The 25,352-nt window shown below is 44.8% G+C and overlaps 1 protein-coding gene across 19 annotated transcripts in view; it reads left to right on the top strand.

Annotated features, from left to right (window-relative positions):
• Camta1 (calmodulin binding transcription activator 1) overlaps positions 1-25,352 on the top strand; it is an 850,861-nt gene that overhangs the window by 46,074 nt on the left and 779,435 nt on the right. For 4 of the 19 annotated variants that reach the window (XR_007833448.1, XR_007833447.1, XR_007833446.1 and 1 more), the window contains exons 4-5: positions 24,485-24,568; positions 25,140-25,189. The exons of 10 other annotated variants lie outside the window; for them this stretch is intronic. Coding sequence is in view for 1 of the 9 variants with exons in the window: in XM_051171613.1 (XP_051027570.1) it covers positions 24,485-24,493 (9 nt within the window). In the remaining 8 variants the exon portion in view is untranslated. Of the gene's footprint in view, positions 1-24,484; positions 24,785-25,139; positions 25,190-25,352 lie in introns of those variants that run through there. 5 more of the 19 variants (XR_007833450.1, XR_007833449.1, XR_007833445.1 and 2 more) reach the window with 3 other exon arrangements.

Genomic DNA, 25,352 nt, shown 5'->3' with positions numbered 1-25,352 from the left:
AGATTGAAGCTCTGAGCATACCACCCTAAGTCACTTAAGGTGGAGTACTTGGGGTGGGTTGGGTTTCTGTTTTTCAAAGCTCTCTAGGAGATTCTAAAGTACCGTCAGGGTTGAGAACCACTGATTTAATCTGCTTTTGTCTGCTTTCAGAAGTCATCTTTATCATAATTTAAATAAACCATGGTTAAAGTACACAGACGGAAATGGAGGGATAGTTGTAATAAGCAAGTGGACAGAAGGATTGCATCTGAATGAACTTCACTTCTGAATTTGGATAAAACTGGTGAGCAGAGGCTGGAGAGATGGCCCAGTGGTCTTATAGAGAGAATCCACATTTGGTTCCCAACACACACATCAGGTGGCTTGCAACCACTTGTAGTTGCAGTTCCAGGGGTTCTAAAACCTTCTTCTGGCTCCCACAGGCACCTGTATGTATATGGCGCACATAAATGTTTGCAGGCACACACATATGCACAGACACAAAGTTTTATACTTGCCAAGCCATGTATAACACTGTAGATTGATATCTGCTAGGGCAAAGCGTATCCATTTTTATGTCCTGTTTTCTTCATACCTTTGCCCATCCTGAGTAGTTTAGACTAAGGTGATAAAGTGTCTGTGACATGTGAATATTATTTCTTGTTGTTTCCCCATAGCCCACCTTTGTCAATTAGCAGTTATTTCCTGTCCTAAAACAGTGTGACAGTGGCCACTCCTGGGAAGTGCTATCCAGTTTGGAAGGATATTGTATGCTCCAGGATGGATTCTGTGTAATTTCACATTGTTAGTAATCTCATGCTGTTAGCTCAGTCAGGAAAAGAAGCAGAGAAGTGCTCACAAAGCCAATCCTGCTTCAGTGGAGGCTTTGCTACTCTCGGCTGTACAGCTTCTCCCTTGAGGGAGCACTCACTGGAGAGTAGCTGTCTCTGTCCTTGCTGTCCATTGTCAAGGCCTCTTACTGTGCCTTCCGCTGACGTTGAGTGTCACCAGGGCAAATTTAGTGTGAGCTCTCGGATCCCACAGAGATGCTGTGCCAGGAGCACCCGGTCACCTTCTAGCTGTGCCAGGAGCACCCGGTCACCTTCTAACTTTGCAGAGAAGGTGTTCTCCTTCTTCCCTGCGTTTATGGCTTGTTTCGCTCCATTGTTTGGTGTTAGCCTTCTTCACGAAATTATCTGCTTGTGGCTTTCTGAAAATTGATGCCAATCTTAAATGGTTTAAGTCAGAATGTTTCCCTCCTTTTCAAGAGATTGCATTGGAGGTGATTTAATTCTTAGTTTGACTTTCTTTGGTGACAAGGTCTCGTTGTATTCTCAGGCTGGCCAGAGCAGTGCTGCGGTTGTAGAGACATTGCATCTTCTGCTAATAGGATGACTTCTTTAGCTTTCTGGCCTAAGGTCTTTATAACTGCCTTTAAACTTCTTTATTTATTATGTGTGTGTGTGCTGGCGGGGGCGCTGAAATACATGTGCCGCCGTGGGCATATGGAGGATAGAGGACAGCTTCGTGGAATTGATTCTCTCCCACCTTTATGTGAATTCTGTGTATCAAATTCAGGTTGTCAGCGTGCTGTGACAAGGACTTTATCTGCTAAGGAATCTTGCCTGTTTGATGTCATAATTTTTGAAATGTGAATGAGTACTGTATGTGGGTAGATGTGCATATGTATGTAGATGGGGGTAAATCATGTGTTGTTCGTGCACTCTCTAGCAGTGTTTGGAACGTACTTCTCACACTAATGTGCATGTCCTCATGGGTAACACTGAGCTCAAGTACACCTGTCTACTGGATGTGGCATGTGCTCTACAGGACACACTGCTCAGCCGCCTGGCACTGATCTGTGCAGTGGTATCAAGACACATCAAGCACAGTTGTAAAGTTAAAAGTGTATGGTACACTGGATTGCATTAAAAGCACTTTTCTTCACTAAATGACTTAGAGGGAATGAAAAGTCAAATCATAGAGTGAGATTGGCCAACACAGGCCTATATCAGAGTATTTTAGGAACTCAGTAAGTCAGTGCGAAGAAAAGACAACACAGAAGAGTGAGCAGGAAGCGGGGCAGCACCACAGATGGTCAGTAAAGTCAGAGGATGCTGAGCAGAAAAAGGCAGAGCAGAGCCACAGCAAGACACTATTGCTTGTGAAAATAGCCAAACTGAAAAGGACAGCATCAGGTGATGGCAAGGAGCGGCCAACATCTACATTAATTTAACCACTGTGGAAAATTACAGTTATCTGTCAGAATGGAGGAGACAGAGCATGCATCTTAGTAGTTCAGTTCCATATATATATATATATATATATGAACAAAAATGTGTGTGTACCTAAAAACGTAGGAAACATTCTCAGGAGCTGTGTTCCTAGTCCTCAGAACAGGAAGCAGCCCAGATACTCCACAGTACAACAGAAAATTGGTTGTAGTATGCTTATGTAATGCAAAGCTGTAAAGCCATGAAAATGAGTGGACTTTTTCTTCATCCAAGAAATTAATCGCTTTAACAAACATGGTTGTTGATGCAAAGAAACTAGGTACTCAGAATGAGATACTGTATGATTCCATACTTAAGTTAAAAACTTGTTTGAAAATAGGTGTAGTAAACGTATGGGTTTGACGTGAGGAGAAGTACTTTGGAGAGTAGGGAGTATATGGACCAGCTTTGGGATGCTGGTAGGGTTCTGTGTATAGGCTTGCTGTGATATATTTAAGCACTTATACTTAGGGTTTATAGCATTTTCTGTTTGCATATAATATTTTAACAATTAGGTTATTAAAATGTGTGGTATAAAATAGATGACAACATAGCTGCACACAGAAGAGTCTCAGAACATAGCTGTCTGAATCAGTTCTAAAGTTACCACGAGTAGTGACAGGCTCACTGGGGAAGTAGACACACCGTGAGCCCTACAGAACACGGGGGCTTATGACAGAAATAAGCTGTTGACTATCTTGGGAGAAACTGGAAGCAAGCACTAGAGCAGGAAGGAGAGGCTCAAGAAAGCCACTGCACCATTTCTCCTGAAGCCCCTGCAAGTGTAGCCAGCACGGGCAGCTGCTAGCATGAGCAGCACCCATCAGTCTGATGAGAAAGTTAATAGAAAGGAGCTACCATTTCCTTAGGACTGCGGAGCCTCTGGTGGCGGCCAGCTGCTCTTGCTCGACAAGCCCAGCAGTTGGGGAGAAAAGCTTGTTGTGAAGGAAGAGCTGGTGAATAGGTAGGTGACCCGCTACCTACCTCTTTTTGCGTTTGTTCCCAGCTCTCTGGAAGGCATTGGCTGTTCCTCATTTCCGGTGTCACCACCTGTAGCTGCTCAGGCTTTGGAATATAGTGGAGACTCCATGGCTGTCTTTAAGTCTAGTGTAAATCCAGGAAAGGGAGTCCTAGATTTCCCAAATGATTTGTGCTAAAAGCTGCTATAGCGATGGTTGCATAACTTTGTGAATATACTAAGAATACTCCTAAGTGGGTGTACTTTAAGGTATGTGAATAACATTTCAGTAAAAGGTGCTACTTAGACAATGACTACAGGTAAAACTTAACAGAAAAGCAAGGGGACCACAAAAGTCAGAACCCTGCCTTTGGCAAAGGATGTGTGGTGGCCCAGGAAAGACTCCTTGAATAGAGGTGGATGTTCTATGATGTTTGCTTTATTACCACCTGGTCTTCTGTAAATAGGGCTGCAGGAAACAGAAAAGACAAAAGCTTGCGGTCCATTGGTGGCAGGTGGTGTCCAGTGTGGTGGCAGGTGGTATCCAGTGTGGTGGCAGGTAGTGTCCAGTGTGGTGGCAGGTGGTGTCCAGTATGGTGGCAGGTGGTATCCAGTGTGGTGGCAGGTGGTGACTAGTGTGGTGGCAGGTGGTATCCAGTGTGGTGGCAGGTGATGTCCAGTGTGGTGGCAGGTGGTGTCCAGTGTGGTGGCAGGTGGTATCCAGTGTGGTGGCAGGTGGTGACTAGTGTGGTGGCAGGTGGTATCCAGTGTGGTGGCAGGTGATGTCCAGTGTGGTGGCAGGTGGTGTCCAGTGTGGTGGCAGGTGGTATCCAGTGTGGTGGCAGGTGGTGACTAGTGTGGTGGCAGGTGGTATCCAGTGTGGTGGCAGGTGGTGTCCAGTGTGGTGGCAGGTGGTATCCAGTGTGGTGGCAGGTGGTGTGCAGTGTGGTGGCAGGTGGTGTCCAGTGTGGTGGCAGGTGGTGTCCAGTGTGGTGGCAGGTGGTGTCCAGTGTGGTGGCAGGTGGTGTCCAGTGTGGTAGTAGGTGATGTCCAGTGTGGTGGCAGGTGGCGTCCAGTGTGGTGGCAGGTGGCGTCCAGTGTGGTGGCAGGTGATGTCCAGTGTGGTGGCAGGTGGCGTCCAGTGTGGTGGCAGGTGCTGTCCAGTGTGGTAGTAGGTGATGTCCAGTGTGGTGGCAGGTGGCATCCAGTGTGGTGGCAGGTGGCATCCAGTGTGGTGGCAGGTGATGTCCAGTGTGGTGGCAGGTGGTGTCCAGTGTGGTGGCAGGTGATGTCCAGTGTGGTGGCAGGTGGCGTCCAGTGTGGTGGCAGGTGGTGTCCAGTGTGGTAGTAGGTAGTGTCAGTGTAGAGTCCAGTGTGATGGCAGGTGGTGTCTAGTGTGGTGGCAGGTAGTGTCAGTGTGGTGGCAGGTGGTGACCAATGTGGTGGCAGGTAATGCTTTTAGAGTCTGGACTGGAGGTTAGTAATTGCTTCTTACTTGCCAGAGGGAAGTAACTGTGACTTGTTAGGCCTCTGATACGAGGAACCTAAGTTTTAGAGCTAGTTCAGTGGGAGGGTTTTGTCATTTCACTCTGTTGGCTGTAAAATTCTGAACTGAAATGGTTTTGTGCTTAGTATAGACACTATAGATCCATCAAAACGCCTATATCAAAAACCCATTTCGATAATCTGAGAAATCAGAACATTTTCATCCTCGACAGCTTGCTGGAAAGCATCCTTTCTTACTCCTCATGCACAGGAAGAGGAGGACTTGTGTTACTCTTGTGTCCAGGGCTGCCATTGTGTCACGGTTAGAGGTAGAAGTGAGAGGCGAACAGTGTTTTGTCTCATTGTCACACGACTCAGGGTGATAGACTTCTGAAGCTTCCGGGGCAGAACAGAGGAGGCTGCGCTGCTGCTGCTGCGTGAGGCTAACCCTGAGCACTTTGCGTTATGATAACAAAGCTGCTGCAGTGTTACATATTGTTACGCCCCTACTACTTGTGTAACTCAGGGCTACATTCTCTTTAGTAGTGAGATTCTTTCAGCTCTGTGGTGTGCGTGAAATGCTCTTGCCATGCTTTTTTTCATCAAGCAGTCTTTTGATGAGTGTTGAAAAGCAGTTTGTTCTTGAGCGTCATATCTGTTAATCTGTTTGATTGGTGTCCTGAGTGCCTGCTGTGCACTGCTGTAGAGGACACCGCTCAGGACAGGAGCACAGCAGGGCACAGTGGGTCCAGGCTTGCCCACACACAGGGCAAGGAGCTAGGGTGAAGGAAGGGTGTGGGTGGAAAATTATTAAGAAACGTTAGTGGTGGCGGGGATTCTGACTAAACCAGCCCGTGAGAGTCTTGCCAAAGGCAGACAAGGGTGATCAGATACCCCAGAGGGGGTGGTGGACAAGGAACAGGTACTGAGAATAGCCAGGTACTGAGGGTAGGGTTCTGCTCACGACGCCCCCTTGGTAGGATGTGTGCCAACACTAGACTGTGAGCCTGACCCCGATGGACACTGAAGAGAGTAATTCAGAGGAACCTGAACTAAGTTGGTCAGAGGCCTTCTGCCAGTAATCCTTGCTCTGAGGTAATCCCGTACTCAGAAGGACAGAAAAGAGGTTCTTCTGTCTTCTGTGAGTAGTTGCATCATGATGTGGTCAGGGTATCAGGAAAATGCATATATTAGATGAGTGGGAGACACTGTGTAAAGGTGGACGTTTTGAAGGTGTTTAGGAGTTTACCATGTAGGCACAATTAGCAAGCAAACATGAAATCATTGCATGTGTAAAGGAGTAGAAGGTTAGGCCCTTGTACTGTGTGCTGCTGCACTAGTTCACACTTCACTGCTGAGGTAATGAGTGTAACCAGTCAGGTCATGAATCAGTAACCAATCAGGTTTTCTCCTCCACAGTTACTCTAGACAGTCCAGAGCACCAGTTTCAACCTGTGGGTCTCAACCACTTTGGGGGGTGTCAAACAACCCTTTCACAGGGGTCACACATTAGATACTTACATTACAATTCATAAGGGAGGTAAATTATAGATATGAAGTAGAAGTGAAGCTAACTGTATGTTTGGGGGTCAGCACAACACAGTGAAGTGTATTAAGGTTTGAACCACTGGTCTAGAGAACGGTGAGGAGAAAGGCCGTAGTTCCGGTGTGGACTGCAAACCAGAACCAGGCATTCAGCTGTGTTCCTGGGCAGTGGCCGTAGAGAAGGCTCCGGTGTTTGAGCCAATGTCAGTACAGTTTCATGGTGTGTGCACGTGCACATGCATGAATGCATCTATACATACTTATTTTAGGGGCATTTGTAGAGAATTGTCATAAAAAAGAGCCAGACTTTGGGGCTTCTATCCTACATTAATAGGTAAAGGTGAATGGATTTGTAGGATAGCAAACAAGGCTTGGGAAGGAAAGGCTTTAGAGTAGATGGTCATCTGAGTCAGCATGTGGCTTTTCAGCTGTCTTCTCATTTAGACAGTTCAAGCTGTTCCTGGGGAGGGGTTTATGACTTTGAGTTAGTTGCAGATCTCTTGGGAAACTCTGCTTGTAGGAAGATAAAGGATTTTATAACTCATATTTTCAGCTCAAAATACCCTTTTTATGCCGTGGTGAGTTAATTCTGAGTTTTTTTATGGCAGAGGATAGGAAATGTGGAGTGTGTGGCTAGAGTGAAATGGTGCCTCAAAGAACAGAGTGCACCAGGAGGAGGCTTCAGCAGTGCTGAGTTAAATTTTATGGTGGAGCTTGGAGCATACATGGATAAGATATTGAGGCAGACATTCTTGGAAACAGTTAACTATAGATGCAGGGTCCAGGGAAAAGCCAAAGAAGCCAAGAGTCCTGATTGAGCTTTCTTAGAGGAGTGGGGTGCATAGGAGAAAAAAGGGGTCCTGGAGGTCAGAAAGTGAAGGAGACTGGGATTGGGAGCAGAAAGGTTGCAAAGAAAATGGCCTTACAGGGGAAGACCAGCTGAAGAGGAGGGCCGGGGAGTTGTTACTGTCACTGAGCAGAAGGGATGTAGCCAACCAAACAAAAGATGAGACCAAGACACAGCAAAGGGATATTCAGTGTAGTCACTGGGGACAGCAGGGCACTGAGCATTGTTAGCCTGGTCTTTGGGGGACTTAATACATCTTAATACACACCGGGCTGTGGTGGTGCACGCCTTTAATCCCAGCACTTGGGAGGCAGAGGCAGGCGGATCTTTGTGAGTTCGAGGCCAGCCTGGTCTACAAAGTGAGTCCAGGACAGTAAAGGCTATACAGAGAAACCCTGTCTTGAAAAACCAAAAACCAAAAACAAAACAAAACCAAAACAAAAGAAAAAGAAAAACAAACAAACAAACAAACAAACAAAAAAACATCTTCAGGTTTAAATAGAGACGGGACAGAAGTGGACGAGAGAAACATGCTTAGTTAGGCAGTTATGATCACACTGTGGTCTGGTTGGTCACATGCAGCCATAGCTAAGAGGGTTGCTGCTGTCTGGGGGTAATTTCAACTGAGGCGCTCACGATCAGACTGTTGTTCCTGGAACCCTGGGTGACTGCAGAGTGATGCTGAGAAAGGGCAAATGAGAGAGGCAAGATGGAGTTTGTCCCTTTAGATTAAGGACTGTACCAGAGTGTTGTGAGGGGTCTTTCCAGAGGTGGCATTGTGAAAGCTGGCAGTTCACAGTTGAACATAGTATCTCTTCAAACCTTGGAAACTCCTTACTACTCTTGTCTTGGTATGCTTAGCCTTGGTGGGGAGGATTGCCATCTTTATACAGGCCTTTCTCAAGTGATCGATGCGTCTGCTGAAGAGTTGAGCAGCATTCTGACCCAGAGCAAGGAGGACAGAAGCAAGGTGAAGGCAGAGGTGCCATGTGGTTGTGCCCAAGCCAAGAAAATAGTGCTTTTACCAAAGCAGCCTCAAAGTCCCTGTTTTAAAACCAAGGGAGGACAGAGAAGCAGAGAAAGTTTGCAGTATTGATGAGCAGTGCCAGACTGCAGGGTCCATTTATATTTGAGCATAATACTGTTTAATTTAGCGTATGATATCAGTACTGTCTGGAGGAAGGGCTAGAAGGATATTTACTTTAATGAACTTAGAACAGTTAGGTTATCCTTAGAGATTTAAGTCATTGCTTCATACCTTATGACAAGATACATTTAAAGATTATAGCTAAAAGTCAGTGCTGAAAATACTAGAAAAAATATGGTTCAATATTTATACATTGTTCAAATGGTAAAGGCCATCCTAGTCAAGATGCCAGAACCAGAAAGAAAAGGCTGATCAATTTGACTAGCAAAAAAATCAGTTTGACTACATGTAAATTTAGATTTCTACATGCTAAGAAGTCCATAAAATTAAATGTAACTGGCAGAGATGAATTTGCTACATACTTGGCAGAGGTTTCCTCTTTCTCTTTTGTATCATAGTGCTAAGAAAGGAAGGACTTACTGAAGAGAGAGAGAGAGAGAGAGAGAGAGAGAGAGAGAGAGAGAGAGAGAGAGAGAGAGAGAGAGTTAGAAACTGCTTTTAGCAGTTGGTTTTCTCTCTCTACTTTGTGGGTTCCAGGGATCAACTCAGGCTGTTATGTTTGCAGGATAACCTGCTGAGCCATTTTGCTGGCCCTGAAGATTTTTTGTTTCTTCTTGCTTCCAAAAAATTGATAAAGTGGCAGAAGGGAAACATTGCAAAGTATAAACAAAAGGCAGAGTGGGAGTGGGGAGGCTTTGTTTATTGGTGTTAGGCTAAGTGTTTGGATCCTTGTTTCTGGTTAATGAGTAGAAAGGATGGACAAATTTAAAGCAGATTTGTTTATAAGTTACGAAGGCAAGTGTTCAGAAGACAATAGGATGAGATTGTTAAAGAGAAGACAAGCTGCCACGCTGGAGCTCTGCTCAGCAAAGCTGTGCTTTAAAGGGGGCGGGGAGTGAGAACCTTCATAGGTGAATGGAAGTTTGTTCACAGTGAGTGACTGAGTGTGGAAGGATGCAGAAAATTTGAGTAAGATAATGAAAGTTTGTGATCCAACTGAGGTCTCAGGGAGTGGGTTCATCAGCAGGTTAGACATAGTGGAGGAGGGAGTGGAGCATTGAAAAGAATACTAAAAGTGGAACATAGTGAAACATGAATGATATTGCTCTTAATAGCCATCAGTTGCACGTTTCCTCAAGTGTATAAAGAACATTAATTAGAATTGCTGCTCCATAAATAAGTCTTGAAAAATTCAAAACACTAAACTTAGAATATCAGATTAACTAAGAGGCAGATTCAGTATTCAAAAAATTGATTGGTATAAATCACTACATTAATAAAGCCAAAAATTGTGATAATGTTAACACATACAAAACTACCTTTGATAAAATCCAGCACCCATTCAGAAATGAAATGAGTCACAAGGCTAGAAAGTCCTTAGAGAGGCTGTCCAGCAGGTGTCGGCTTAATGATGAGAGTGGCAGCTGCCCTCATCATCCTGGTAAAGAAAGGAGTTCTTTCATCCTCAGCACTTCTGCTTACCGTGTTGCTGCGTGCTTTCCCATGTTCACTGTGACGAGAAGAGAGGCAAGCAGGGGCTGGAGTGGAAGGACTGTGTCTGCGATCTTACATACTGCACACAGTGAAGCTGAAGACTCAGGGCAGCTCCAGTTACAGTGTAGTTCTACACACTGATGGGCAACAGGAAGTGCAGTGAAGCCAGTCTTTTGCTGCAGTACAAAGGCATATTATTTAGAAAAAAAAATTGAAACAGTCCTGTCCAGGTAAGAGCAACAGACAACGACAGCAGCATCACACCATGTTCATTCATTAATTTAAAAACTCATTTTAAAAATGTTATGTGCATGCAAACTCTTCTATGCATTTGACATAGTATTAGGCAGTGTCAGCAGACTTTTCAGAGGAGAACGGAGTGGTTAAAGTTGACAAATGGATGCCAAAAGTATATGGAGATATAAATGGCTAGGACAAGCTAATTTTGTCTTTTTCTTTTTCTTCTTCTTTTTTTTTTTTCCGAGACAGGGTTTCTCTGTGTACCCTTGGCTATCCTAGGCTCACTTTGTAGATCAGGCTGGCCTCGAACTCACAGAGATCCGCCTGCCTCTGCCTCCCGGTGCTGGGATTAAAGGCGTGTACCGTCATGCCCGGCTGGACAAGCTAATTTTGAAGAATAAAGTATATAGGCTTATGCTCCGTGACAGCAAGACTTGCGGTAAAATAGTAAAGACATGGTTCTAGTCAGGCGAACAGTAGACCCCTGAACAAAGCTGTCTATAAAGAGATCCACATCTCCACAGAACTGGGCTGATGCCGTGAGTGTCCTGCAGAGCAGTAGAGCAAGGACACAGACTACAGTAAGTGGTGTTGGAGTTAGTGATGTAGTTCATTTCTGGAACTTAGTCTAGCAGGTTTGATTTTTACCATTGCAAAAATAAATAAAAAATAAGCAAATTAGCAAGTAAATAAACAAAAAAGAATGTTTGATTAATTGGTTACTCATGGGGTAAAGCAAAATATGACTCCTATCTTGCACAACACACACTATTTCAAATCCCCGTCAGTCTGGATCCAGCCAGGGAAGAAGAACTAATACATTAAAAGAAGAATTTAGTATGAAGGATTGTTAGCTATAAACAAGGAATTGAAGTAGCAAAGGATCGGCTAGTTGTAAGTGCAGCTGACTGAAGGACATGAGGAGCAGCACATACATGGAGCAGCTGATGAGCCCTCACAGGGGTTCAGACCAGACCCAGGGGCAGGGCTCTGTTTTATTGTGTGGTGGAGAAATCCTTGCATACATGCTGCTGAGACTTGCCAGCCTTGTGTTACAATCTCCAACTACAGAGCAGAGTGGCTGCAGCTGCTGTAGGACTGGGGTGTTGGAGAAGCCATTGGTGTAGAAGATCTGGCTGTGGAAGAGCGACACACTTCTGGTAGGAAACCCTGCAAGGCTAGACCTATCAAGGTGGCAAGTGGGTACAGTGGATTTCCTCTCCTTGGCAATTAGAACTATGATGGCCCCACACATTTTGTATGAATTCAGTAAATCGTGTCATTGTATGCTCTTCCTGTGCCAGACTAGATACCCGAGAGTAGACACAGCAGACACTGAATTTATCTTTGTAGAGGTGAAGTCTGTTAACACAGGCCAGCTTGTGACTTGACCGGTTTGTCTGGTCTCTGGAGAAGTATACGTCTGGTCAAGATACAGCCAGCACCAAATGGTTCATCAAAGAGTAGATGTGTATTTGAAAGCCATTCAAAGGAATGTGAAGGCATTGAAAGTGTGAGCACTTAGTCCTGTGAGAAGAGTGATTCAGATAGAGGAAGCTTATGGAGAAGCAGGCCTACAGTGGGGGAGAGCTTGTCCCATGTGAAAGAGTAGGGGGCTGGAGAGGTTAGAGAGTAGCGTTATGGCAGAATGGTTAGCAGCCAGGCTGATGTTGCTCCTGGCCGTAGGCTGCCCGGGGAAGTGGCTGTCCCAGGGCGGGTCTCCTCAGCATGGGCTGGAGATGGAACGCTTTGCACTCTGTGGGAGGCGCTTCACTGTCAGTTGACTGGCTTCCAGAGACCTTGGAATACATTTGCAAGAGTCCAGGGGACACTGGCATGCTAGTACCAAGGTGGCGCATGCCTGGGTGCCTGAGGATGGGGTTTAGACACAGACTCCTCCAGCCCTGGGAGTAGGATGAGTGTGGCCCAGGAGGGGAGGGAGTTGTTGACATGACTCAAGTTTTTGACTCTGGTCATTTTAGAGAATGTGTTGTTCGGTTTTCAGTGACCTTCTGTAGTGAATATAAATTACTTGTTCAATCAAAAAATTAAAAAGAGGAATTTGGAGATGAAGAAAGAGCAAACAAAACTGAACCAGTTACAGTGAGAGCTACAGGCAAGGAAATGGCAAGTGTGGGTCAAGGTTCTTCCTTCCACGGGTTCTATGGGACAAAGCCGGTGTTTTCTTGCACAGATAGGAGATATGACCAACTAGAAAAGAGGGCATTCATTGGCTGAGTAAATATTTGAACCTCTGTAGGCTAGGTATTATCCTAAGCCTTTGTAATATGCAAACCATAAAACTCACTTCTGGGTTTTACCTTCTGAAGGGGGAGATAGACAAGTAGGTTAACTGTTGAGTACAGTGTAAATACAACGCCTGTTAATGAGAAGCACAGAGTGCTGGGGCTGTGACCTGAGGTCAGCTCAGCAGCATGACTAGCCTGGGAGGCCCCAGGCCGGGGGGGGGGGGTCATGCTCACTGCAGGCTTAGGAGAGCCTGGTGTGCAATGAGGCGCAGTAGGTGCGTGCTGAAAAGGGGACAACTATGAGTGACTGTGCTGCTGTAGGGATACTAGTACTGGTGACCACAGTGCAGCACGGTGTGCAGTGGGTAAAAGCACTTGTATGCAAGCCTGATGACCAAGTTCAATCCCAGAACCCACCTAAAGGAGGAAGGTGAGAAGTGGCCGCACATTGTTGTGCCTGCCGTATCATACACACAGAAATGCAAATAAAGTAAGTTTATAAGACTTGTAATTGAGGTTGTTCTGAGGGATTTAATTTCTGTTCGTCTGTGCTTTGGGTTCTTCCAGTCATGTTGGTTTTGTGGCCCTGGTTCCATCTTCTTGTTCTTAGACATTCTAGTAAAATTTACAGATCTTACGGATCTAATGGCCCTTCAGGCCTTTGCCCAACAGAGAGGTGGCTTTTCAGTTATCTAAAAATCAAACTGATTTTATTATTGAAGATCTTTAACCTATCTTTCCTACAGCATTGTTCTATTTCATTTGGTGCGTGGGGGGGGCAGTATGGTTTTGTTTGTTTGTTTGTTTGGTTTTTTTTGTTTGTTTGTTTTTCTTTGAGACAAGGTTTCTCTGTGTAGCTTTGGCTGTCCTAGACTCACTTTGTAGACCAGGCTGGCCTCAAACTCACATGATCCACCTGCCTCTGCCTCCCGAGTGCTGGGATAAAGGTGTGTGCCACCACGCCCAACGTGTGTGTGTGTGTGTGTGTGTGTGTGTGTGTGTGTGTGTGTGTATTGTGTGTGTTAATTAATTGTTATTAAAAAGTGCTGGCACCATAGAAATGTGCAGATTTAAAAACTGGGCCTTTCTCCTATGTTGTACTTCCTAGAAGATAGCCATTGTGTGAAGTTTGATTTTGGGAATGTGTTATTCTAATTATTTTTGTTATTACAGTAAATGCCTAAGGCTAGGAGCTTTACAGTAGGAGTTATTTAAATTACAGTTTGGGAGGCTGATAGTTGAAGATCAGGTAGCGTACTGGTTCAGCCTCTGGTGAGAGTGTGGTGGTTGATTTCAGGAGTCCATGTGGAGAGGAAGAAATTGTGTCTCCACGTAGGAAGCTCGAGAGGCTGGGTTAGTCTAAGAACGCACAGGGTCTCTTCACAGGCTGCCGCTGCTGCCCGAAGCATCTCTCTCCTCTGGGCTCCGCCTCCCAGAGCTGCGTCCTTTACCCGGGACCACGCAGTAGTAATGCCCCCCTGGGAGTATAAGTGATTCTTGAGCAAACCCTGTGTGTCCCTGTGTGTATGGCTCTATATGCGCACATGCACGTGTACACGCACAATAGTGTGCGTACTGCTTCCTTGACTGTCTTCTCCTTTTAACACAGAACCTTATGGCCATTTTCCATGGTGGTGCATATGTGTGGTTATGAATATGCAAGATTGAATAGCAAGGATGTCCATAAAAACTTAGCAATCTCTATTTTGTTCTTATATCATTTTGGTTTGGGTTTTTAGTCTTAGATGTTTAAAAAGCTGAGCGTTTTAAAAATAGCACACGTAGCATGTTCTGGCTCACGCATTTCTGCATTGTTCTCTAGCTAGGCTCTGAGGGCACATGTGCTTGTCAAAGGGTGAGCATTGGCCACGTAGCTGTTTGATCCTCGCTAGCCAGATAGAGAGCGCAAGTTCCACATATCCTCACTGACAGTAGGCGTTCTCCACATGGCTTTTTCAGTCTGTTGGCCTTTTTGTTACCAAGAGGTAGAGTCCGTCTGGGTAGCCCAGGCTGGCCTTGAACTCTCAACCTTCTATCTCAGCTTCCCAAGAGCTGGACTTATAGGTATGTGTCACCATGCCTGGCTCCTTGCTTTCTTTAAATTTCATTTGTTTGTATGTTCCTGTGATTTGGCATTCTTGCCTGCTTGTCTGACTTGATGCTATTTTTTTAAAAAAATATCTTCATTTCTTTCACTTCTTTTTTCTGAAGTTGGTTCTTCAAATTTCCTCCCCTGCCCTTCTATGTGTTAGTCTTTAAGAAATACATAGTTTTTTTTTTTTTTTTTTTCTTCTTGCCCAAAGCACCTGTAGTTAATTGTTAGCTTTCTGAGCTTGCTGGGTGCCAGCCCTGGGAACAGTGTGCACAGACTTTGGCTCTTTCTGGCTTTGGAAGCTAACAGCAAAATCCCTTATGTTAGGAGTTAGGTCATCTCTGCAGTTTCTGTCTCGTTTATCCTTAGGTGTTTACTGTAACTGAACACTTCCGAAGCCACGTGGACAAGTGAAGCTGAGTTACAATGTCATTTCCTCCCAAGCTGTTCCTTATACTGTGTGTGCTGTTGATCTTTCCCATTGATTTGAGTGGACATTGTAGTTGCCTGTGCTGCCATGACAGTGCTGGGCTCTGCTGACTCTTCTCTGGTCTGCTTACTCTGGGCTCTGTCACTGTCACAGTTTCCTTTCCTTACATGGTGACCCTCACCTCCATTCTAACATTACAGAGAGAAAATTACTGGCCTCCTCTGCTTAGATAGCTGTCAAAAAGAGAATGCAGCTTTATAGTAGATACTCATTCGTTTGAATGAATTCTGTTATGAGTTTCAGTAAATGAATTCATGTAAGCTTAGAAGCTGTGTATTGTTGGAGAAAACTGAATTTAATGCAGATTTTGCCACTGAGCAGGGAGGGACTGGGTAGTTCCTTTCTTTGGTTCTGTAGCCGTTATATCCTTGCCTTTCTCACGTCTTAGCACATCACAAATATGGCTAGGTCTGGTTGTGACTGCTGGAGGAATGTTGCTGGTCTGGCCTGCCTGCCCTGGCTCCTCTTGGAGGGCAGGAGGACTGCTGTTGAGTCTAGGCCACTCTGGGCTATGTAGCAAGACGTGGGCTTTAACAGCTGCAACAACAGCATCGCTCAGCAATCCTGCCACCAGCTCCACCTTGTCTCCAGCACTAGCAGCAGAGTTCTGTACAAGGAGCATTTTTCAGTGTGTACTTTCACTGTTTGCACATACCAATGACCACACCACACCAGACCTCCCAGCCCTTGGCATGGTGTGTACCCTTCTTTTTTTTTTTTTTTTTTTTCCCTTGCTGAATGTGTTCTCTCTCTCTCTCTCTCTCTCTCTCTCTCTCTCTCTCTCTCTCTCTCTCTCTCTCTCCCTCCCCCCTCTCCCTCTCTCCCTCTCTCGCTTTCTCTTTTCTCTCTCTCCCTCTCTCTTTCCTCACTCTCGCTCTCTCTAATTTAGCAGTGGAAGTTTCTCAGGTCTTTCTTTATGCCTTTTGTATACTGCTATTTTTTTAAAAATTTATTTATTATGTATATAGTGCTCTGCCTGCATGTACACCTGCAGGCCAGAAGAGGGCATCAGATTACATTACAGATGGTTGTGAGTCACCATGTGGTTGCTGGGAATTGAACTCAGGACCTCTGGAGGAGCAGACAGTGCTCTTAACCGCTGAGCCATCTCTCCAGCCCTAGTCTACTATGATTAAATGTGGACATTGCTTGCCTCGTCCTACCACCCAAAAAAAGAGAGCCAAGGAGATATTATCAAAAAGGTTAGTTTCATCTTTTATGAAGATAAGATGCCTTTTAATAAAAAGGGGTTCATAAGGAGGACAAGAATATAGATTGTGTGAATGACACTGATTTTAAAGGGTATGACACACTATGACGTAAATTGATAAACACTGTATGCCTCGAAGGTCAAGGTGTGATGACGTACTGTGTGTGTGCTGTGTCATGATGAGCACAGTCAGCATGCACTGCACCACACCTGCGGTGTCTGTTGGGAAGGTGACTTTAGCAAATTTACCAAGCAGTGCAGTATTGTTAACTGGTACCAGCAGGGTGTGCATTGAGTTCCCAGAACTGATTCCCTTTGCAGCTGGGAGTCTGTACTCTTTGGCCAGAATCTCCTCACCGCAGTCAGCCCTAACAGTCATTGTTCTCGTCTCTGCTTTGTGAGTTTGGGTCTTCTTCCTTTCTTCCTCCTCCCTTTCCACTCTCCTCCTCCTCAGTGCTCTGCTGCTGAGCTGCTTACTGGGGTCCCTTCTGCTTTCTGACACTCATTCTTATCCCTACCTAGCATAATTTCAGTTTTCCAAGGACTCTGCTGAGATCCACACTGGAGCTGCCTCTTTGAGGTCTCCTCTGCAGATCTGGTGGAGACTCCTGTCTTAGTCTTTGAAGTAGAGCTAGTTTCCTCCTGAGTCCTGTTCAGAAAAGAGAACCTCAGCCTCCAACTCCAGTCAGCTCTTAGAGTGAGATTTCAGACAAATGTTAGGAACGTTGTAGAATGTTACTGAGCCCTGTGCCCTGTGCCCTGTGCCCTGTGCCCCGCGCCCCGCGCCCCGCGCCCCGCGCCCTGCGCCGTTCTCCTGGCTCTGGTTAATTTTGCCCCCATTATTGTCGGGTTCATTCACTTCCTGTCCTTCCTCTTCACGCCCTACGCTTTCCCAGGACCCAGCCTCATGTGCCACACTATCTAGTTGTCATCCCTTCTTAGACTTCATTCAACTGACCTTGACAGGAGAAATATTTTGTATAATGTTTTCAGGTTTATTTAGATTTGTTTGCTGACTTTCCTCAGGACTAGATGAGGGTTGTGGGTGGTTGGAAGGAAAGGAACCATTCTTACCAAGTTATGTCCAAGGCACCTGTTTTCAACATGAGTCATTAACTCGATTTTTGCTGGATCTTTTCGCCAAGTACATTTCCATTCTTTATACCCACCACTCCTTCCAGGCTGGGAGGGGCCCTGTAATGCACTGGGTTGTCTCCAGATCCTTGTGCCCCCTGTAGTCCGGTTTTTAGCTTGGTCTCCATCCAGGGTAGTCTTTGGAAGTGCTTTTTCTTCAAGACTTTGTCTGCGCCCTCCACAGAACTTGAGCCTGACTGCTGCCTGCCTCTGCATTCCCAGCTCTTACACAGTCTTTTCTTGCTTGGATCGGTGCTCACACTCTCTCTCTTCTCTTTGTTTTCTTCCAGATGTCTCTAGTTCCTTTCCAGGGTCAATAAGATGCCCTTGCTGTGAGTTTTCATAGTATCCCATACTTTTTCAGTATACCCACGCTCTCTGAAATTTCTTGATCTGAGTCTGAGCTCTGTCTGGATCCCTATGATAGATCAGGCTGGGACCCTGTCTCTTTGTTTCCATACGTGTCACCTGTTCTCAAGGTCTGTTTAAAGGTAGGTGCTTAATAAATGTTTGCCCCCTGGGTGAATGTCAGAAAACCAACACTGTGCATTTTTAGTTCATTAACAAGTTCTTGGGTATGTTCTTTTTATTCCTTGGATGGACGTCTGCATCCTTTCTTGTGTGCTTTGTAAGGGGTGGTGAGAGGGTGAGTGTTGGGTCTAGAGGTGCACACTTAGTTGCCACTCTTGAGGTATTCACTCAGCACATGAATTGGGAGCCTCTGCACTGCAGTGCCCTGTACAGAGTGTGGGGTTTTGAGGTGTGTGTAAAACCAGTTGGGAGTTGGGGGAGATCCCCACAGACCAGCCTTTTAGAGTTCGAGCTGTATACCTTGAATTCCAACTTTAAGATTTTCCATCTTGAACCTTCGTCCCCACCCATCATGAGTGTGCCTCTGGTAAGCTGGGAAGTCACAGGAGAAGATGCTACAGGGCCGGCTGGATCATACTGGCTGCAGAACTAGCATTGACTGTGTTTAGATTGTGTTGATAGGCGCTTTAATCACTTTAGTTACTTCTCATAGCAACCTTGTGATGTAGAGGTAAAATTTTCATGTTATAAATGAAGAATATGAGACATAGCTGAAAGTGAAGTAATACCCCAAGGTCACAAAAGGAAGAAATGCAGACTTTCCTGCTCTAGTCCAGGCTCACTGTGTGTTTAATCTAACTCAGCAGGAGCTGGGCTGACCCTGCTTCTATCTAGTAGAGCAGCAGTCGTGGGTTCTCCACTGGGGTCCATAATCAGTCTAACCAAGGGTTCTTGGCCCAGTGGTAGTGCAAGGTGGAGGATAGGTTCAGCCCACCTGGGTCCCATTTCAGAGGAAGGGCTGTAGTCTGACCAGATTCACCCAAGACTTGCCAGGAAGGCAGGTTCCTTAGTTACTTCTTTGGTGTATAGAATTAGTCTCCTGCTGCCGGTACTGGAGAGGCTTTTTACGGGTGGTAGTTTAGATGGCAGTGTCTTACCCAGTCCAAAAACATAGGTAGGTAAACACTGGTGTGTGTTGCTAAGAAGTCTGTAAACAAGGAATTTGGTGAGGCCAGCATTGGTGAATTTGTTTTCTTTTTATTTATTGCTTTAAAATTTGTATTTGAGGGAACTTGTGCATTTTGTCAACTAGTACGCCAGTGGATGGTTCTAGAAAGGAGTGGGTCTTGGTTATGCCAAGGCTCACTTGGTTTTATAAATGTGGTAGTCCAATCTGATTTTGGGTAATTTCAGTTGTGCAGCCAGTATAGGTAACTAATACCCCAGAATTTAAAAACACAGCATCTATATGTGCCCTTATGCATGAACTGGGAGGGTTCCTTTGTCATCTCTGGTAATAAGACAGTCAGCAAAGAGCTCAGGAGCAGTGCCTTCCAGGGTCTCCACAGAAGTCTTTGGCCCTCTCTGCATGGCCGTTCCCAGCATGGCCTAGTTCCAAGAGTGCAGTGTGAAGCCAAATCCTTGTCCTGTGCTCCCACTCGGCATCCTTATCCTTCCTGCTTTCTTTATTGAGGAACTGGCCTGCAGTAAGCAGTACACTTCTTAAAAACACCTACTTATTCAGACCGTCTCAGGTGGTGCTGTCTGAGCTGTTATGTAGCATGGCTGAGTGACCTTGAGTGTCTGATCCTTCTGCCTCTACCCTTGGAGTGCTGGGGTGGGAGACATGCACTCCTGCACCCTGTTTATGTGCTCCTAGGGATCCAACCCAGGGTGTGGTGCATGCTAGGCAAGCATATCCATAACTGATTGAATTCTTGATTGTGTTTGGTATGTCTCTCTGTGTGTATGGGGCTAGTGTACAGGCACATGTGTGTAGATCAGAGGACAACTTTGGCTGTCAGTCTTTGCCTTCCACCTTGTTTGAAACAGGATTTTTTGCTTACTGCTTTATATAGCTGGCTAGCTAGTGAGCCTTTGGGGATTTTCCTGTTTCTGCCCCATATTTTGTAGGATTACAGATGGGTGCAGCCACTTGTAGGTTTACCCAAGTCCTGGGGATCCCAATTTTGATTCTTATGCTTGTGTGACAAGTGTTTTATCCATGGAGCCATGTCCCTAGCCCTACCCCCATTTTTATTTCTAATTGATACATAGTAATTGCATATTTATGGGATACATTGAGATGTTTTGCCATACTTACTCAGTGTGTGCTGATCAGAGCTATTGGTTGGCATAGCTGTTAACTTGAGTGTGTGTGTGTGTGTGTGTGTGTGTGTGTGTGTGTGTGTGTGTGTGTGTTGAGAACATTCAGAATCTTCTAGTTATTTTGAAATATGTAAGTGTTGTTCATAAGTCACTCCTCGGTGTTAGAGAACATTCGGAGTTACTCTTCTAGCTAGGCTTGTGTCTGTAATACTCCAGCACTGGGGGAGGCTGAGGCAGGAGGATTGCTGTGAGTTTGCGGCCAGCCTGGGCAGCTTGAGCTACAAATAGGATGAGACCCTATCTGGGAAAATGGATTCACATGGCCCCTCCTCTACACTGTGTTTTATTCTTGGCCCCTCAGGCTTCCCAGGTTCCGGTAATCGCTGTCCTTCTAGCGTAGTTTTGTGGGGCCTACTGTTAAGCTCTTGCATGTGAGACAATTGCTATTACATTGCACACTGGTGTGTGTGCTTCGTAACTGTGCGGTAGGGACCTGGTGTGAGCAGACTCCGTGCCGCGAGCGTGTGTATCTCTCAGAAGTCCCTTCTTCCTCTCACGGTTCCTCCTTTCGCTCTCTTTATCCTTTGTGACACATCTTAAGCTACCAGAGGAAAAGGCCACATTAATTGTTGAATACAAGTAAAATAAAAAAGTAAAGAAGAATATTTACTTTCAATATTTTTATGTTTCCCTCTAAATCCTCCCTTTACCTTTTCCTTTTTATTTCTTTGTTTTTCTTACTCCTATTGCATAGTCCTGCTTGGCCCAGATCTCTAAATCTTCCTGCCAAACCCTTCCTAGTTTTGGGGTTGCAGGTGTGTGCTACCATACCCCTCCCAAAGGAGTATAATGAGGCTAGGTGTGGTAGCACATATCTTTGACCCCAGAATTTGAGAGGCATAGATAGGATTTTTGTGAAATTCAGGCCAGCCTTGTCTATATAGATAGTTCCAGGCTAGCCAGAGCTACATAGTGCAGCCTTCTTTCCAAAACAAAACAAAACAAAAGCAAAAGAATATAGTAGGAGTGCTGTGATTGTAGCTGTAGAATATTTTACCATTTATAAAAAGTTTTGGGAAAACAGATGGCTATCCTAGTTAATGTTAGAGACGTGTAAAAGAAAATTGGTACTCTGAAAGCTTGGAAAACCAGAAGACATAGTAATAGTTGGTTGTACCCCATGTAGGGCCAAACACAGAGGCCTGGAACAAAGGGACTGCAGACACAGTCCCTGCGGGAATGAGGACCTGTGAGCGTGGGGCTTGTGAACATGGGGACTGCAGACACAGAAACCAACCACTTTTCTTTCTGGTGTTGGAGTGGGTTTCATTTCTACCATGCAGGCCAAACTAACTAGACCATATCAGAAGTGGTTACAGAACTATAGTCTTCACTTAACTGAAAAGCTGGATATAGCTCAAGTACAGTAGATACTACAAAATGGCATGCTGTGGATTTCTGTATTTATATTTGTAGATTAAAAATAATAAAATTTGTCCGATCACTTTAATCAGATTTTGGCTGAGTGTCTCTTTAATCAGTGTACATGTTTGCTGAACCTTATATCTGCTACAGAAAGTATTACCCAATAGTGTTAATAGCTATGTTTTTTTTTTGCAAAGAACCAGAAAACTAGGGTTCTGTTTTGTTGGGCCTCTTCAGTTCTCTCACGCCCTCTCTGACTCTGACTTTCCTGACCACCTTATTGTATATTTCTTCCAGTTCTTCCGTGTTTGTCACTTCAGAAGTTTATGTCTAAGGGAAACGTGACAGCACCTCTTTCCTCTAGCAGCCTTTGCTCTGTCTGAGAAGGGAGCTGTCCCAGGCTGTCGGCTGAGAGAGTCCCTGGGGCATTCCGACAGCAGTTGGTAGATAGATTTAGATCACGGGTACACGGGGGTTTGGAGGCTGGCTAGAAGCTCTGAGCATTGGCTGTTTAATTCTGTTACCAGTTGTGAAAGAGACAAACCGTAGCTTTGTAAAGTTTCCCTGAGGTGGTCTAGAGCTCTGTCCTCATCTGATAGAAGATTCCATGTGGTTCTCTAACTGGGAGCATGTTGAAATCTGGCAAGTCCAGAGTCTGTTTCCTGTTACTTCATTGAGATCTTCCTCACTGCTCACTGTGGATTTAGTGATGGCAAAGGGAGGCTTCTGGAGAAGAAAAGGAAGATGAGAAGTTTTGGTTCATGAGGTCTACTGCTGCTTGATGCCTGGGAATGGTCTACTAGGCAGAAAATTCCAAAGAGAAAACCCATATCTCCAGTTAGGACTAGAGCTAGCCCCTTGGATGAAGATTACCCAGCCCTGAACCTGCTAGAGCTTATGTCCCAGAATATCAGTGAGGTCAAGCAGGTGTCCACCTGACCTGCTGTCCCCTGCTGCCCTCATACATAGAGCTGTTCCCCGTATAGTGCAATCTAGTGCTGGGTCTTTGCTGGAGTGGTAGCGTGCACCCTTTTCCTTCCTAAGTGCTGTTCTAGGTGTTTGTTAGAACCATAGCAAACCGCCTCTGTCCTTACCTTCTCTCCAATCCAGAAAACACTAGTTAAAATTCTTTCTTTTCTTTTCTTTCTTTTTTGTTTTTGTTTTTTGAGACAGGGTTTCCTAGACTCACTTTGTAGACCATGTTGTCCTTGAACTCAAGTGATCCACCTGCCTGTGCCTCCCGAGTGCTGGGATTAAAGGCGTGCACCATTGCCGTTGGGTTTTCTTAATTGACTGCTATTTCAGCTGGATTGTCGTCACCAAGGGCACAGCTGCGTTGGAGGCTGATGTCGGAAGTGCCATGTGCTTAGGCAGGAAGCACAAGTTCACTCCCATGGAAGGCCAGGGTGTGCTAGGGAGGATCCCACAACTTGGAGGTTGCAGTAGTCTTGGGTATCTGTGCCTAACACTTCTTGCAGGAACTGATGAATTGGCAGAAATTTGGGGGAACTATTTCTATAAGCTATAGAATTTTAAAAATTATTTAGAAGACTTCTAAAAAGCATCTTGAAGTCATCTTATGGTCAAGAAGAGATCATGAATATGTTTGGTAGTGGATGTGCTACATACAGTACTTGTTTGGAACAGGCCCAGTGCTTTTATTTTAAATATAAAATATTCTAGGAAAACAAAACGAGTTAATGCCTAGCTCTGCCTTTTGTTACACACATGCTGAAATGGTCTCAGTAATGACGCTACTAAAGCACCGTATGCATTGTTTTGATGGGGTATTGATTCCTTCTGCAGTGTTCAACGTTGCCTGCATGCCTCCCAGCAGCAAATACGTATGTGCCAGGCTGTGTGAGACGAGTGTTCCAAAGACGCAATGTTAGTTTACTTTTCATAGCTGTGCAACTTAAGGAGAGGCAGTGCTTTTAGAGACGTGGCCTTAAGGCACTAACACACTTGAATCCAGTGCATGCAATCTGCAGCTATTGTTAGCAAAACCTAATCAGAGGGAGCAAAAGCTGGCATTCATAGAGTTACTTTATTGATTGCCATAAGCCACTAGAAGGAATATCTTGTTCTTTTAATAAATCCTTTTGGATGGTTGTCTATATTTTAATAAATAAGTATATGGGGATGTAATTTTTTAACAGCATTAACTTGAGTGTTTGACATGGCGTCATGAAACTAAAGTGGGAGAATGGAAGGGTTGGTAAGATGAGATTCTCAAAAGTGGTAACCAAACCACGTTCCCTGTGCCAGCTGCTCTTCACCTGCCTCCAGCTACAGGGCTACTTAGAGGATGCCTGGTCAGCGTAAGGACTCTGGATCCTGAATCAGGAAGCAGCCTGCTCAGGCTCAGTCTTTAGACTAAAGACAGTGAGGACTCCTGACCTTCCATGCTGCTTTCCCAGGGAATAAGCAATACTGTCGCTGTTCAGCTCACTGTTGTGGCTGTCAGTTGCATGCAGCAACCTAGGTGGTAGCTCCATTTCAAACGAAGCCTCCACTCTGCCACTCTCTGTGAATCAGTTTGTTAGTGGAAGTGAGTAAGTGTAACAATTGTTGAGAAATGAAGCCTGTCAGATGCCTCTTCTCTCCCTGGTTCTTCCTCATGTCAGGCTCCTAGTAACTATAGGATTCCAGGAGAGATAGCAAGTTGTTATTTTGCTTAAATGTCCTTTCCTGTGTGCACTAAAAGCTGAATGTGAGAACAGACTTAATAGGTATAGTTATACAGTTTATTTTTTCATGTATCACTTTATTGCTGTCTTCTAGAACATTGTTATACTAAATGTTCCAATAATGGGAATTTTATGCAGCGACTTCAAATGAAAGAAATTTACAAAAACTCAATTTTGGAACTCATTCCTGGAAGAGAGAGAGAGAGAGAGAGAGAGAGAGAGAGAGAGAGAGAGAGAGAGAGAGAGAGAGAGAGAGAGAGAGAGAACATGAACAAACCAATTTACCATGATATGTTGGCAACTTATCAAACAGTCATTTCCAGAAAACAGGGTGCGGATTCCAAATGAAATGAATTGCCAGCACTTCCCAGCCACTTTCAATGGGGAATATTTGCAGTCTTAATGATTGGTTAAATATTTGTAATTTTTTGGTTGGTAATAGATGATTGAATTTGCTGTTGTACCTGAATAAAATGTGGCTCTCCGTGGAATCAGGGAAGACTGTTCAATTTCAGGAGAGCCTCAAGAGCTTGATTGTGTTCTGGGAGATGCTAGTTGTACTTACTGGAGCTCCTTTGTTTTGCAGAGATCATGATGCAGCCGCCCTTTTGGATTTCTTTTTAATAATGTGTGACCCTTCACCTTTGATCCCCTGACCTGCATTACCTTGGTAACCATTTCATTTTTTAATTTAATTTCATTTTTTAATTTTGGTATACAAGCTGTAACATTTCATCTCTCCAAATGCAGCACACTGATTTCCTCAAGTAGAGAGTCTCCTTTGAGTGATAAAGTTGCAAAATGCTGTCTTCATTTTCTGTATTGAAATTCATTTTGGCTTTTAAGAATAAAGTGTAATCTGTGTTTTCATCCTTTTAAAATTTAAGTTTAACGAGTGCATTTCCCCATGTAGGGTATTTCCTTTTCTTCCATGTTTTGCAAAAACTATGAATTAGCTGATGTTTACATGTAACTCACATGCCTACTCAGGATGCCTCCAGTCTCCCTTCCCATTACGCTAGCTTCCATACACGCTCACTCTCACATGGATCCTTACCCACACCCTTCTTCATGACCACTACATAGCTTTGTTGCTGCCTTCCCCCTCAGAAACAGTAGCAATTTAAATAGTAGCACTTTAAAATTTCTCTTAAATGCCATATTTTGCATCCTCAGATTATATTTTGTGTTCTCATGTTTTATTAAGATAAAAAGTTTAAACTTTTTTATTTCATTAAAAGGCTAGAAGAAGTTGGGTGCTTCTAATCCCAGCATTGGGAGGCAGAGGCAGGTGGATCTGTGTGAGTTTGAGGCCAGTCTGGTCTACAGAGTGAGTCCAGGACAGCCGGGCCTACACAGAGAAGCCCTGTTGTGGTCGGGGGGGGGGGGAAAGTGGGGGGGGGGGCGGCTAGAAGAATGCAGTTATCTCATCAAGTTTCACCTTTCTCCATCCC

Source organism: Acomys russatus, chromosome 29 (genome assembly GCF_903995435.1).
Source record: "Acomys russatus chromosome 29, mAcoRus1.1, whole genome shotgun sequence".
In the NCBI taxonomy this organism is placed as follows: domain Eukaryota; kingdom Metazoa; phylum Chordata; class Mammalia; order Rodentia; family Muridae; genus Acomys; species Acomys russatus.
Note: the sequence above shows the minus strand (reverse complement) of the source record. Positions and strands in the feature narration are given on the sequence as shown.